Genomic DNA, 15,392 nt, shown 5'->3' with positions numbered 1-15,392 from the left:
TCCCCACATGAGCTTTAAGAAATTGTTTTCAGGGGTCATGTTTCAGTTTATATTTCTTTCGATTATGTGTTTATCAGTTCTGATTTTTGATTGGTTCAGGAGCAGTCTATCATAGAAATAGCGTAATAGTATTCTTTACAACTATGCATTTAGTCTCCATTTGGCTTTAAAGAATTTAGTGAAAACTGTTGAAAAAGGAAAGACTGGAAACATGTCCCTCACTTACTCTGGACCAAACAATCAGCAGTACAAGTGTGAGCGCACCCTCACATACAGGAAAAAAAAAAGGACCACAGTAAAGGACAATTTATCTACACGTCTTCTTAGCTCTCCCTTTCATTTCTTCATCCCTCTTCTCTTCAGTGTAACCTCGAAACCAGCCTCTTTTATCGTGCTCAAGGTCACTTCATACGCAATTCTCCACTGAGCCTGAGGCAAATACCGTACATTTTGCTGACTGACGGCACATCCCTAAGGAACAGCAGTAACACACTTAGGGCAGGCAGGCACGATTGTGAAATGTGTGTGCGTGAGTCTCCCGGAGCACAAATGGCTCTCCAGATTACTAATACTTGCTGTGGAGCAAAATGTAATAGATCCAGAGTGAGGAAGAAGATGATGGGTTATTTGCAGCACGAGTCCTTCATATCAATTATTATTCTGAAGGCTTAAAGTTGGTCATGTAATCTAAATAAATGGACATCATGGACCAGAATTCACATAATAGCCACATGGTTGGTTCTTTGATTTCCACATTCTAACCTCGCTCATCTTCTCATCATATATTAACACAGCCATGAAAGCCTCGTTGTACGAGTCCAATATCATTCCTTGTGATAAAAGGGCTTGTTGACGGCTGATGTGTTCAGGGTTGGGATAACACCAGGCCAGTGTGGAAAGATATGATGATGGAAAATTACTAACACTAATCACTTCAGCCAGAGAGTCTTGCTTTATTGGATCTCTCCCACGGGACACAAAGGAGAGAGCTTTTCTCGAAGGTACAATGTGTACTGTGCACATCTGCCCCACACAGCTTTACTCAGCAGTTAAGGTAGAAAAGGTCATGCTCACAATTTCAAAATGAATCTGATATTAGGATTTACAAAAGGCAGCTTGTTACTGAGGATCCTGTTTATAGTAATCAATCGATTAATCTTTTTTCATTATATCAAATGAATAAAAGCTGGCAAAGAGAAATAGCCTGTGAAATTATACCAAAATAACTCAGATAATTCAAAGTGCTCTTTAGTTCAATAAAGTTGAGCCGTGAGCATTTGGATATGTTTTTTTCTTCCAAACTGTGGTACAGTCAGGATGATTCACAGTAGGAGAGAGGAGCTTCGGGGCATCCAAACCAGGAAACTCTCAAAAGCAAAATCATTCATCGGACAAAACTGATTTCTTTAAAGTAGGAACAAACCGTGAACACAACTGTTGTTTAATTCTGGTAAACTTACTGACAAGATGATGCTGATCTACAAACACAGCCGCTACAGAGCAACGTTATCTTCCATTGGGTCAATTGGCAAAGGGTTTCTTGTAATTTGATAGATATTAGTTCAATATTTACCCTGTTTTTCATTTCAATCAACCCTTGAGAAAAACTGTCAGACATTTTGAAGCTGCGAAACGCTCCTTTGTTTCAGTCTCTATTAGAAACCGGAGTGCGTGTGCTGACTCTTGACGTTTTTCAAACTTTTTTCAATGACAACACCACCTGCCTGCTGCAGCTGAAAACAACACTATGAGATCTGTGAGAGGAAACCCAAATTACATTCAGGCAATAATCCCTCCCCTACTGGTTCCTCACTACAAGTCAAGATAACCCATTTGAACTGTAACGTTGTTTCACACATTATTCATTCATTGATTTTCATACAATAGATAATGTTTGCCATTGAGCCACTAAACACTGCTTAAACAGACTAAATGCAAAGATTCTTGAAGAAGCAGCTGCATCATTCTTCACATTTCTATTGTAGTGTCACAGATTGAACTCAAAATGACTAATCAGCACATTTTTTACATTGTCATTGTAAGAAACAAAACCACTGGCCAATAGCTTGCAAACAATTCATTTCCCACAGGAACACAGTACCATTGAGAGAGAGAAAAACCATATCAGACTATCTGTGGTGGTTATATCATCAGCACAAAGATAAGCCACACCGACAGTCTCCTCCGAAGGGATAAACTTCTGCAGGTGCCATCATTCTGCATTAAGCACAAAGGAAGGCCATAGACAGGTATTTTCCAGGGAAACAGAGCCAAAAATAGCTCCCATTTCCAGAGAGGAAAAGGCAAAACCCAACCAGATCTTGCCTCACATTGAGTTCATTACAGAGACAAGGAGCCCAGAGGGCTCCACTGATCAGATTGTCTGTCCTTGAAATAGGCTGTGCTGCGGTTGAACATTTATTTCATTATTGATTATGTGCCAATTATTCATTTTCATTATTTCATTATGTTTCAATCCCCTAGAAATGTCAGAGTAGAGCTGATGTTTATCAATGAGTTAACTGACAGTAAATTAAACCGAGCCTTTGTTAGTTAACCATTCATGTACATTTTGAAGCTTGATATTTGAAAAATCACTGTAGACAGTCTCAAGTGTATTGCTCCTTTCGGTTGAATGTCAACTACACATCTTTGAGTTATGCATATGACTTTAACAAACTGATAGATAACTGGTGTCAGAAAACTGCAATCTCTGTATTACGTTTTATATAAATTACTTTATTTCACTTTAAATGGTGGCAGCCCTCACACCAGCAGGGCCTGACCTTTATGTCTGTCTGTGTGTGTGTGTGTGTGTGTGTGTGTGTGTGTGTGTGTGTGTGTGTGTGTGTGTGTGTCTTCCTGCAGGTCACCAGTGCACGGTGTTCTACCACACCTGAATGGACCTGGCCTGTCACTTAGGTGTCTGTGAGATCCTGCATCCAACCCCTGATTTCACTCTTACAGCACTCACCTGTCCTCCTCACCTCGTCGCCCCTTACAGCACCATGCTGTTGAGATTCATCGTTTATTTTCACAGCTTGTTGTTATTGTTATTTGTTGTATATCTATTATAAACCTTTGCACTGTTTAGTTACACCACGTTTCCCTTTAGTAAGGGTATTTTATCAGATATTTGGCCAATCTGGGAATAAATTCCTTACCAATAGATTTCTTCACAAACGTGTTCATAAAGGTGTCTTATAACACATAAAAAAACATTTAATTCCAACTCCCATAGGAAAATCCGTGAGAGCAGCTCAAAGTCGGGGTACCTGGAATAGTACTTTCTTGGTACCATGTACTTATTGGTGAAAATTTGAAAATGTTAACCTTTGCTTTTGGTAGCTTGTGAGGGGTCAAACTAGGGGTTCTTTAGGATTCTGAATCCATTGCAAACATTTGTTTTCAAAAAAATCCATTCCTTGGTGGAGAAATGGCCACGCCCACTTTTACATGTAAATTTACAATAGCTCTATATGTTGATTTTAATATCTCGAATACTAGTTAAAAAATATACTGCATCACATTGCTTAATGTATTAGGGGTCCGGGTCTGAGTTTTCTTCACACTCTACTGTTCTTAAAGTGGGGATTGGGACCCCCTGGGGGCTTATGAGACACTGAGAGGGGGCTCGCGAGATGTTTTCCATCACCAAATACAAAAGTTGAATGATCTAAAATTTCATCTTACCCAATATGGTGGAAAAAAAAAACCATTCAAATATTAGTTTAATTTTAACTAATGGTTCAAAAATGGTTAACAGTGGCAAAGTAATTTATGCTTCCCATAAGTGAAACAATGCAGGTGTCTGCTGCTCCCTATGAATGACATTTGACACCTACATAAACTGAGTGTCTGTTAAGGAAATTCTGAATGTCCACACAGTCCTACTGTTTATACATTATATTATTATACAGCATTTCTTACATTACTCTGTTGAAATAGAGACAGTGGGGTTCCCCGGTCTCTAGCACAGTTATTGTGGGGGTCCAAAGCTGAAATGTATGGTAACCTCTGCTCTACATCATCATTGATACAGTTCTTGCACGTTGTACCTTTACCATTTCTGCATGCCAAGATACATTCGACACCTTTCTCCATACAATTAAAGATCCTCAGGAGCCATTGGGTCCTGTGTTTGAACCACCTTATAACCATAAACTCCTCCCACCCATCAATAGTCACTGAGGTCCAAAAGGCTCTGCTAAACCTTTCAGTCCCAGGTTTTGATATAGGCTTGGAAAGTTTGCTTTGCAGCTTCACCCTCTATCTGTTGGAGGTACAGTTTCGAGTTAGATTAACTCAACCACCGCCTTCCATAAGAACCTGTATCAAACCAGACACACTGACACCAGGTATAGAGTAACAGATGGTACATGATATGTGTACTGGAAAATGTGGATACCAGTTCTTTAATGGCTATAGTAACTTGCAAAATGTTCACTGTTAAAACCAAGAACTCCTGTTTTAATCAACAGATTTGAGCAGATATGGTACGTTTATCACCAAGTGCAAAACACCTGGTGCATTTATGCAACAACCTCTAATGTTGAAAAATTAAGCCGATGTGAAAGTGTCAAATCTTGCAGTACGTTGAGTGTCCACTAGAGGCTGGCTGCAGCGGCACAGGAAGTCACATACACACCCATTCAAAAAGCCTGTTTTTACAGCAGACATGAACATGTTTACAGCCTGCTTCAAAAACCAAATAGGTGTGATTAGCTCATGCCTCCATCCACACACATTGTACGGGGGGTGAATGTTTTGATGACTCATCAGTTTTGATTGGATGAAGGATAAGAGTTATTCACAATAAGGCGTGTAGCTGACCTGATTGATAGGCAGGCGTGGTGTAGCTGGTGTCAAAATGCTCAAAACCTGCCTCAGCTCCAGCTCTTAGCCTGTCGTTAGGTTGACTAAAAGTTAGGTTAACTCAAAGTTAGGTTGAGACAGGATTTTGAGCATAGAAACGATCGGCTTCCAAAACCCCCTGCAGTAACAGATAGGTGATATGACGTCACTGAGGCTTCTGCCATTCATATTTACAGCCTATAGTAACAACACACGCAGAGACACAGGACCACAGTGATCCAGAGCTAAATTTGCAGGTACACTCACACTATTAGATTACTGCTTAGAAACTCGGAGACGAGCAGACAGTTTGTAAAAAATAGTATGTTGTTGTGTTTTGATGCGTGTTTCTAAGGGAACCTTATAAATATGCTGTTTTCTATATAATAGATGCTTCTTTGTTGTGCTTATTAAGATCTTATCTAAACAGATATCTGATTCGAAAAATGCAAACTCAAATTATAAAAGTCACCTTGTATGGTTTTGGTCAGGCTCAGCCCATAAACAAAGTTAAAAGGACAGGCTGGGCTCAGAGAGAACCTGCATTGGCTCAGGTCAGTGGGGCATAGTGTAAGCTAAATGACAAAGGTACAGTGTGCAAGAACTGTATCAATGATGATGTAGAGCAGAGGTTGCCATACATTTCAGCTTTGGACCCCCACAATAACTGAGCTAGAGACCGGGGAACCCCACTGTCTCTATTTCAACAGAGTAATGTAAGAAATGCTGTATAATAATATAGTGTATAAACAATAGGACTGTGTGGACATTCAGAATTTCCTTAACAGACACTCAGTTTATGTAGGTGTCAAATGTCATTCATAGGGAGCAGCAGACACCTGCATTGTTTCACTTATGGGAAGCATAAATTACTTTGCCACTGTTAACCATTTTTGAACCATTAGTTAAAATTAAACTAATATTTGAATGGGTTTTTTTCCCACCATAATGGGTAAGATATGAAATTTTAGATCATTCAACTTTTGTATTTGGTGATGGAAAACATCTAGCAGCCCCCCTCTCAGTGTCTCATAAGCCCCCAGGGGGTCCCAATCCCCACTTTAAGAACAGTAGAGTGTGAAGAAAACTCAGACCTGGACCCCTAATACATTAAGCAATGTGGTGCAGTATATTTTTTAACTAGTATTCGAGATATTAAAATCAACATATAGAGCTATTGTAAATTTACATGTAAAAGTGGGCGTGGCCATTTCTCCACCAAGGAATGGATTTTTTTGAAAACAAATGTTTGCAATGGATTCAGAATCCTAAAGAACCCCTAGTTTGACCCCTCACAAGCTACCAAAAGCAAAGGTTAACGTTTTCAAATTTTCACCAATAAGTATATAGTACCAATAAAGTACTATTCCAGGTACCCCGACTTTGAGCTGCTCTCACGGATTTTCCTATGGGAGTTGGAATTAAATGTTTTTTTATGTGTTATAAGACACCTTTATGAACACGTTTGTGAAGAAATCTATTGGTAAGGAATTTATTCCCAGATTTTTGCAATATGCCCTTACTACTTGTCTTGCCTCGTCTCATGAGTCGTGTCATGACAAAATGCTATGAAAAGTCTCTTGTTTAAGGATTATTCTGCTCGATCATCTGCTGACATAAATTCATAGTTCATCTTTAAAAACTAATAATTGATTGCAGACTAAGGAAATAATGTTATTTGTTAAAGTTTTCAGCCCCTGAACTGTAAACTGAACCACAACATCTCCACTGCTGGTGGCTGACCACACATGACTGCACCCCATGTGAACCTCTGCTACAATGAGCAGCAAATATAAATACAATGGTAGGCTGTTTAAGTTGGGAAATATGTACTTCTGAATGTTGAAAGTACAAGGTGAATGGGGAAAACAAGTGTTTGTGAAAAAGTGAAACCATTTAACTCAAAAGGACATCAGAAATACAAAAGACAGCTGTGCAGCTATCAGTGCTTAGGGCAGAGCAATTTACCTCGGAGTCAGGCAACAGGGACCAGTCACAGCCCGATCCATGCCTGACTGCGATGTTACCCAAGTGATTAACACAGACTGAGACAGACAGTGGAGGGAGTTTTACATCACTGGAGAACAACTCTCTCTTGACAGCCAGCTTTCTCACTGGCACAACAGATCAAGATGGAGAACATAAATCTTTGGACAGGACCGTAATACATGATGGAGGCAATAAGGAGTGCAGGGGAAAGAGGAGAGGGAGGAAGCTAGGTGGGGACACTGCGGGTAACACATTTAACCTTTACAATGGAGAGAAAAAAAAGAGGAGTAAGCGAGGTACAGTCACATTAACCTGACAGATGAGGAGAAAATGCAGGCCCATAAATCTATTTTCTGCAGCCTTGTAAACAAGAGGCAATCTCGCTCAATCTCATTTCCTGAGAAGCAATTTCCAACCCAAAACGAGTCCTACATCGAGAACATGTTTTATATGGTGCATAAATGTGTACACTTAAATTGTTAATCTTTCTGCACTACAAGTACTTTTTAATCCATGGCTACACAGCACAGTATAAAATCTCTCTTGCATCCTCCAGTGAGGCACATTTAGCATCTATTGAAATCAAATAAACCTGAAATGCTAATTTAAATAGGGCCGATGAGCACCATCTGCAATATCTTACTAAGACAGTGTCACTTAAAGCGAGTGATTATGGATCAGCCAGCCTCAAAAGATGAAAAGAGCCATTAAGACAACATTTAGTTTCACGAGGGTGATTTGCATAAATGTATCAAATAAAAGCAGTGCAGAGGAAAGGAAAAGGGGAGACGAGATCGAAAGGTGAGAGAAGATAAACCTGCAGGCAAATCTCTATTCGATGGGGCAATGGATGCATTACGGTTGTAAAGAAATTGCTGGGGTTCAGAGTGAGGTAAAGAGAACAGGACACACTGAGGACGTCTGGAAGGCAATCTAATTGAACAAGCGAACAAAGAGTTGATAGGGACAGGGAAGAAGAGAGGATGAGAGGAAAGATAACATCCGGCTGAGATACAATCACATAATACCAATACCAGAGAGGGCACTAACATCTGACTCAAAACCCTTGCTAGCCATATGTGCCTGATATGCATGATGCAAAGTAGTGACGACCTTGACCAATGCAAATGCTTCTCTGCAACTGTATCAAACCACATGGGGGGCAAAGACGCATTACATAGCATTAACTTAAGGGCCGACAGATGCTTCAAAAAGTGTGTTGGTTCATTGGGGGTTAAATGCGCCTCTAAGTCTCATTGTTGCAGCCTATAAGGGCGTAACTGCTGCTATAATTGGAGCTTAATTGTTTACATGTATCAACAAAGAGTAGAATTATTCAAACTGCAAGCCACAGCACAAAAGAAGTTAAAGATAAGACTACACAGGAAAACATGGTCAATTAGGAAGAATTGTGCACAATACACTTACCTTTGAGCTGGTCAGCCACCACACTCTGTCCTATTCTTTCAATGACCTGTCCGCTTTCATGCTCGTAGCGATCATCCAGGAAGTTGGCAGTAGCTTGTGATAAGTGTACCTTCCCAGCCACGCCGAGCTGCTCCATGAGGTTTGCCAGGTTGACGTCATTCGACCAAACATCAAACTTGAAGCGCTTCATGCCGAGGATGCCACACAGTACAGTGCCAGTGTGGACACCCACCCTCATGTTGACCATCTCCCTCTTCTCCTGGCAGAACTGCTCGATAGCCTGAATCATGCCCAGGCCCATCTCCACACAGCAATAGGCATGGTCTGGCCTGGGTTCAGGGCATCCGGCCACGCAGTAGTAACAGTCTCCCAGAGTGCTGATCTTTTCACAGCCAGTGAGCTCACAAAGTCGATCAAAACGTCCAAATAAGTCATTTAGAAGCCCAACGAGGGCGTGAGCGGATTTGTTCGCAGACATTTTTGTGAAGCCAACAATGTCTGCAAAGAGTATGCTGACTGGTTCCATCCGTTTCATATTGAAGGGTCTGAAGATGATCTGGCCTCGAGGGATGGAGGTTTTCTTGCGTTTATTGTTTTTAGGGCTGGAGATGGCTGCAGCTGCACCACTGGTGGAGTATCTTTTCACAGAATTGTCTCCTATCTCTTCATCACCCTGCTTCATCAGTTCATCAGCCACGATTCTGGGCATGACGGAGTGGATCATTCGCTCCTTCAAGGCTTTCTCCACTTCCAGATCTTTGCCATGCATAACGGCTTGACCCACCTTAAGGAAGGTGCTGCGTGACCGCACCTCGGACATGATGAAGAGGTGGATGCCAATTGCATGGGCACAGAGGTGAAGAAGCGCTTTGGCTGGGCCCAGCCATCTCAAAGTATCCCAGTCAGACTGATAGGATAAGTTCCAGTCATCTGCCTGTGTCAGGTGCAGCCAGCCCAAACATTCAAAAAAGACAGAGTAGAGGAACCCAAGTAAGACAGAAGCATAAAGGCGAACATGGAGAACACTATATAACAATAGAAGAACCTCAATGCAGAGGGAGAAGGTGCCTACAGGAGACAGACAGGGGGACCAAGCGCCACTTCTCACAAGCGTATTGTATGACAGGTTGTATGTTGGCCCCATACCACTAAATTCTTCCAAATCAAGTGCCGGTGCAGGAGTCTCTGGTTCCCTGAAGCTGGGAGTTTGGATCTGGGGGGCCAGGGTCAGCACAAAGGTTACAAGGATGAGTAGTAGAGATGCCTGGTTGTAGAAGCGTGAGTATAGTCTTGTAAAAGTTAAAAGAAAAAGAAGGAAGCAGAACATGAGAAAGGATGCCGTGGGAATGAGAAAGGCAGTTCTGTCACAGCGGGATGGGTTTGCAGCGAAGTAAAATCCCCAGAGAAGGCCAGCAACCATCAGGTAAAAGAGTACATAGCGGAAGCGTCGCTGGGTCTGAGGGAAACATCTTTCTCTACAGGCTTCCTCCAGGATTGAGGAGTCAAACTTTGGGTCCCAGAAATGACCAGCAGATCTCTCAAAAAGCTGAGGCATCTTCCTTTGTGTTCGAAAGCTTTTCACCGCTGGCTTCCTGACTCCGGACTCTCCTGAGCTGCAGCTGGAGGAGATGCTGTACTTACAGTGCTTGGATCCCCCCATGAAGCCTCCTCCAATTGAACCCAGCGGCCCGCCTCCATGCTTGTGTTTGACACTGCTGCCAATCCTCACTGAGACGCCTCCATCTCCACTTGAGTCACAGCTGACTTCTGTGTTGTGAGGCAGCAGTTGTTGATGTTGGGGGGATGCCATGGTAGTTTTAATGTACCCCCAATCAACGGTTATGTAGTAGAGACAGTTATTCTAAAGACAAATTAGACCAGGAAGTAAGGCAACTTATGGGGTCACAGGATAACTGCTCAGATATGTTTACTCTTGAAGTGGAGGAGAGCAAAAACAAAAACCTTTTCAGAGAAAATTCCAGAGTGAGGTGACTAGTGGCTCTTAAAAGCCGAGTAGACCTTTCAAAGATTGTGAACAGTTCATTAATGCCCCTCTTGACGTCAGTCCCCGCATTCCTCTACATTCCCCTCTGTTTTGACGCACTTGAGACTGCGAGGATCACTTACTGCCTGCTCTGCTCCAATCCGAGTCCACTGTTCAAACACCGATTCACTCATTTAAAGAATATTTGGGAAAATTCAAATAATTGGAATATTCAGAAAGGCTTAGAAGGCAAATCTGAAATAGAAATGCAAAAGGAGAAAGGAAGCAGCTTTTTTAAGGGTAGTTTTTGTCCATTTCAAATATTCATCTGAATTTACGCAATCGGTTCCAGTGGAAATAAATACTTTTTCCTGAACTTCACTCCGTTTTGTTTACAAGTATGAGCAGGACTTAATCCAAAAAAAACACGCTCGCAGACTTCCCTTGGGCTTGAGATCTGCCGTTCATCTTCTTGAACCAAAACTGGCTGTTGTAATCGTTCGGCGTATTTCCAGATAATGGCAACATCAATTCCAAAACTGCCATCCGAAATGTATTTCACCTATTCCTCCTTGCTGCAGGGTCAATTGCGTCGTCTTTCCTAGACAGAGCGCTGTCTGTTCCTCACTTTCTACTCCGGAGTCTCCATCGTCGCTGTGTCTCCAGACCCGGAGGGGAGTGTGCAAGTCTGCAGGAAACATGCATGAGTGGTGTGCAAAAAAAAAAACCTACAAAGACAATTTTGTGTAATTGCTGGAGCCTGGCTGTCAATGACTCGTGTCTCTCCAAGTCCTCTGTACCATAAAGTCTTAGTTTAGTGAGGATATCATTGCATGGTTTCTACAGTCACACCAAATGTCGCTAATTCAGTCATTATTCGCCCAAATAAAATATTCATCTCTTCCATTTGGTTCTCATGTCTAGCGGACAGGAAAAAAGGAAATGCAGCCTTCAGCAGTCTGGGTGTAGAGCCGCCGTGTCCTCCATTTCTCTGAAGTAAAGTTTGCCCACAGCAGATCAGCCCTTCTCTAAATGGCAGACGCCGAAAGCCCGGAGAGAGTCAGGCTAATTGAAAGGTCTCCACCTCCGCTCCACGCCCCCCCTACACCAACAGTCCCACAGGTTAGAGCCCAGTGCCTTCTTGATCCCACCACTTTAATTAAATTGCATGAGATACACACGAGAATATCTTCATACCTTTAAATAATTATTCTTAATTCCAAGAAAAATTCAATGGATCAGGGCTGCAGCATCCTCCAGCCTTTCCATCCTCTGATGGGATCCAGAGTGAGATGAGATTGTATTTCCTCTATCATCTGACCATAATTCGCGCGTCATAGTGGCGTTGACACCTGCATGGAAATGTTTGCACTATTTAGACGCGGCAAGAAAAGCAGTGGCAGCAGGCGCAGCCGCCACCATCTTCTGTGCGCTGACAGGCGTCCAGTCACAAGAAGCGCGCGCGTGTGTGTGTGTGTGTGTAAGTGTAAAGCCAGCCAGAACACTCATATCGTTTCCGACTATTTCTTTTCACAATAAATCCAAAGGTGCAATAATTTTCTTAATAAAGACTACACATTAGGCTGGGCATTGGTTTTAGTAAATAACGTTACAGATCGACATTAAAGTCAGTCACTGTGTTCGTTTGTGTTTGTCTGTTGTAGTGTTAGGCCTAGATTTAAATTTACTTTGTTTTGCATGATAATTACTTAAGTTTTTCATCAAGAGAGCTTACATTTTAGTATAATTTTCTAAAGGAAGCCTTATGATTTCCCCATTATAAGATCTCGAGAAAACTGTTGTCAGATTATCTCATCATCACAGGAAAATTCTTAGACCAAGACGAAAAGATGATAATTGGAGATCTCAGAAGCCTAAACCAAATTCAACCAGCTGTAAAGGCACAATCACATGTACAGTAAGCAGGTTCAAGACAACACCTATAAAACTAAAGAAGACTTAAGCCACCACAACAACAGCGTGAACCTCATGAAACCCCCCATTTTATATTTCTATAGCCTATTGTGGGGATCACATACAGTAGCCTTGAGCCTATTTGTTTGACAAAGCGAACAGCTCTTTTCATTATTGAAAGACGTCGTGAGCTTCAGAATCAAACTTCTCACCTTCTGCAGAGTGACGACGCTCCAAACATTCAATGCATTCACATCAACAAATGCATTGAAGCACAATTTTATTTCTCAATATTATTTAAAAAAAAAAAACTTGTTTTGCTTTACTTTCTTTCAAGACATTTGTACCGTAATGTTCCATTTTTTTAAAATACAAAAATTCCCATTTGAAAAATTCAATAATATATTTTGTCTTTTGTTTTTGTTTCCGCTTTGGTGATTGCCGTTAACTTGGCGCTGTTGTCTGTCTTGGTTGAGTCGACGAGAGGAGAGAGGGGCTGCCTGCTGATGGGAGGGGTTTGGTAGAGGTAGTCTACGTGCACGCACTGAAAGGTAACGAGCACGTGTCTGTGAAAGGGTGGGGACTGGTGAGGACGTCTGTTATTGACCGCGAAGAGCGCACCCACCAAAACCCCCCACCCTTTTCCTCGCATATTCCCTTTGCATCGATTCTAAACTCTTCCATTATTTCACAAAACTGAAATCAGGTGCATTTGAATAGGCAACAGCAAAAAAAAACAAAAAAACAATTGCTGTTGGGGGAAGGAATATGAAAAAATAATACAATTTAAGTATAGTCACAAGGGTCAATGTGTACCCTGAAACACAAGGCCCCTGAAAACATTGTCTTATATTGAGAGTTGTAAGGGATGGATGCATACAGCATGGACTCCATCAGTATTACTATTCCAGCTGCCTCAAAATGATAAAAACTGTGACTTTTCAGAGGTAAGAAATCTAAATGCCCAATAGAAACCTTTAGAGCTTCTTTTTTAAGTAATAAACAGCAGCCCCAAGTGGCTTCACAGATAAACAGTATAAAGAGATGATAACAACAAGCAACTGGGCACACCCTTCTGTAAAAGTATGAACTGGAAAGGGAGAACGATTCCCCTAATGAGCATGACTTACAGAGCTGAGATTTCGGGGATCATCAGCCTTTTATTTCAATTGTTTTTTGAATAACAGGAATCTTCGAGAGTGGCTCTGGCAAAATATTACTTTTAAAACTTGAAACACAAAGATGAGTGACTTACTAAACTATTATCCATGTGTCCATGTGCCTTTGCACGGTTACACATTTTGTTAAATATGCATGATGTTAAGATGTCTTGTGTTGTTTAGAAACAAATTCAAGACTGAAATTACAAAGACTATTAGTAAAACAAAAAGTAGTGTTCTTAGGGAAATATGATCATGTGTATACTGACATTACATTATTTATGCCACAACAAATTACACCAATAATACTAATTAAAACTGGAAATGAACCATACAGAGAAAACATTTTGAGTTTGACACAGTGTGTTTTGTGGAGAGTTTCGGTAAATAGATCCAAACTAGAGCAAGTTTCCAAGAATACACATACACCCGAAACCACCACACACACACACACACACCCCTCCCCATTTCTAGTCACGACAAATTGTTGGTGCATTGCAGCTCCAAAATCGAACCATCCTTTTTCAACCTAAAAGTGGAGACAGTGTCCCTTAGAGTATCCAGACTACTGAACACTGAACCAGAGAGTAAAGAGAAGGGGACATGAATGTGGGAAGAGTTGTAGCTGGGAGTTGTATATTTAGGCCGAAGGTAAAGGAAGTAAAGATAGACATATCTGCCTGTAAAAAGTTTTAATCCTTAATTTCATGTTTAAATCTCCATGATTTAACAAGAAACACAACACAAAATGTAACTACCTTGTTGATTGCAAATCTTTATTCTGATCTAATCTTCCAAAATTACTTTAAATGTTCTTCATTCAAAACAAAGAGTGCATTAACAACTGCTTTAATGGCTCACACATCCATTCCAGAGTTAATTTACAGATAAATTAACATGATAACTGATACCAAAATATATGAAAAAGCACAACCACACAGCGTCATTAGCCCAAGCTGTCATCCCACTACAAACTGTTGCCATGACGGGTTAGTAAGTGGGCTATATAACCTTTTACACTTTGACACAGCACTCTCTAGTGGACAACTTCTGGATCTGCAGCGTACACATTCTATACACATCCAGGGGATCCTTTACACTGAAAAAAAACAAGTAAACTAAAGGTAAATCAAGCAAATTTGAGGATTTTTTAAAATCATAATTTAGATTTTAGTATCAAACACTGTAAATGGGGTTAGTGGGGAAAGACAGAGATTGAGCTGGAACTGCATTTGTCCATGGCTACATATTGATGCATTTGGAGCAGTGCGAGTTACCTGTTCTTTGATGATTTTGGCCTAAATATTTAAAGAAGTTTGACATTAACAAATACTACCATTCCTTTTATGTCCATGTGGTTCCTAAAAATGATGTAGCTGGAGCCAGCAGCTGGTTCGCTTAGCTCAGGAAACTTGATGAAACAGTTTATCTGTCTCAATGTAACAAGGTCTTCATTTTTTTTATTGTTTTGAATTTGTCTGCTAACCTTTGAATTTGAATTTGTCTGCTAACCTGTAAAGCTCTCTCGTCAGCACATTATATATTCTGCTCGTCTTTGCAGAAATAGGCAGAGTAAAAATGGCATGTGGTAATTGAGGAGGAGATAAGGGCAAGTCAATTTCATAGACATGCAAAGTGACTTCCTGGAAAATCTGCTTCCTCAAGCGCAGCACGTCATTGCATCTTATCAACAAATGCCTTTTCTCATTTCTCAGTTTGTAAATCCTTGATTCTATTCCCTTCTTCCTCACCTAATGTCTCCTACCTGAGATGTGGCACAGCTGCATCATGGAGACATCTCTGCATCCTCGTCTGCAGCTCCTCAAGCAAGCCTTCTCTCCCCTCTTTCCTTTAAGTATTTTAAGAATAGAGACAAGAAATCTGAAATCAATTTCAAGCCCACAGGCAAAAGGATAGAGGAGGGAAGAGACGAGGAAGCTTAAACCTGAGAGTGGAATAGCATCAAATTTTCTACGGTTTCAACAAAGTGTTGTTTTTTTTTCCAAAATGTCAAACTATTTTAATTATTTTGTCCTGCCATAGTCCTGGAAATTTATTGAGGT

The 15,392-nt window shown here is 41.0% G+C and overlaps 1 protein-coding gene across 4 annotated transcripts in view; it reads right to left on the bottom strand.

Annotated features, from left to right (window-relative positions):
- Positions 1–11,703, bottom strand: part of LOC306838376 (adenylate cyclase type 9-like) — a 38,631-nt gene extending 26,928 nt beyond the window's left edge. For all 4 annotated transcript variants that reach the window (XM_079366514.1, XM_079366516.1, XM_079366515.1 and 1 more), the window contains exon 1: positions 8,272–11,703. In XM_079366514.1, coding sequence (XP_079222640.1) covers positions 8,272–10,081 — 1,810 coding nt within the window. In that variant the 5' untranslated portion in view covers positions 10,082–11,703. The remainder of the gene's footprint in view (positions 1–8,271) is intronic.
- Between the last annotated feature and the right edge of the window lie 3,689 nt (positions 11,704–15,392).

Source organism: Symphodus melops, assembly GCF_947650265.1.
Source record: "Symphodus melops genome assembly, chromosome: 17".
Taxonomy (NCBI): domain Eukaryota; kingdom Metazoa; phylum Chordata; class Actinopteri; order Labriformes; family Labridae; genus Symphodus; species Symphodus melops.
Note: the sequence above shows the minus strand (reverse complement) of the source record. Positions and strands in the feature narration are given on the sequence as shown.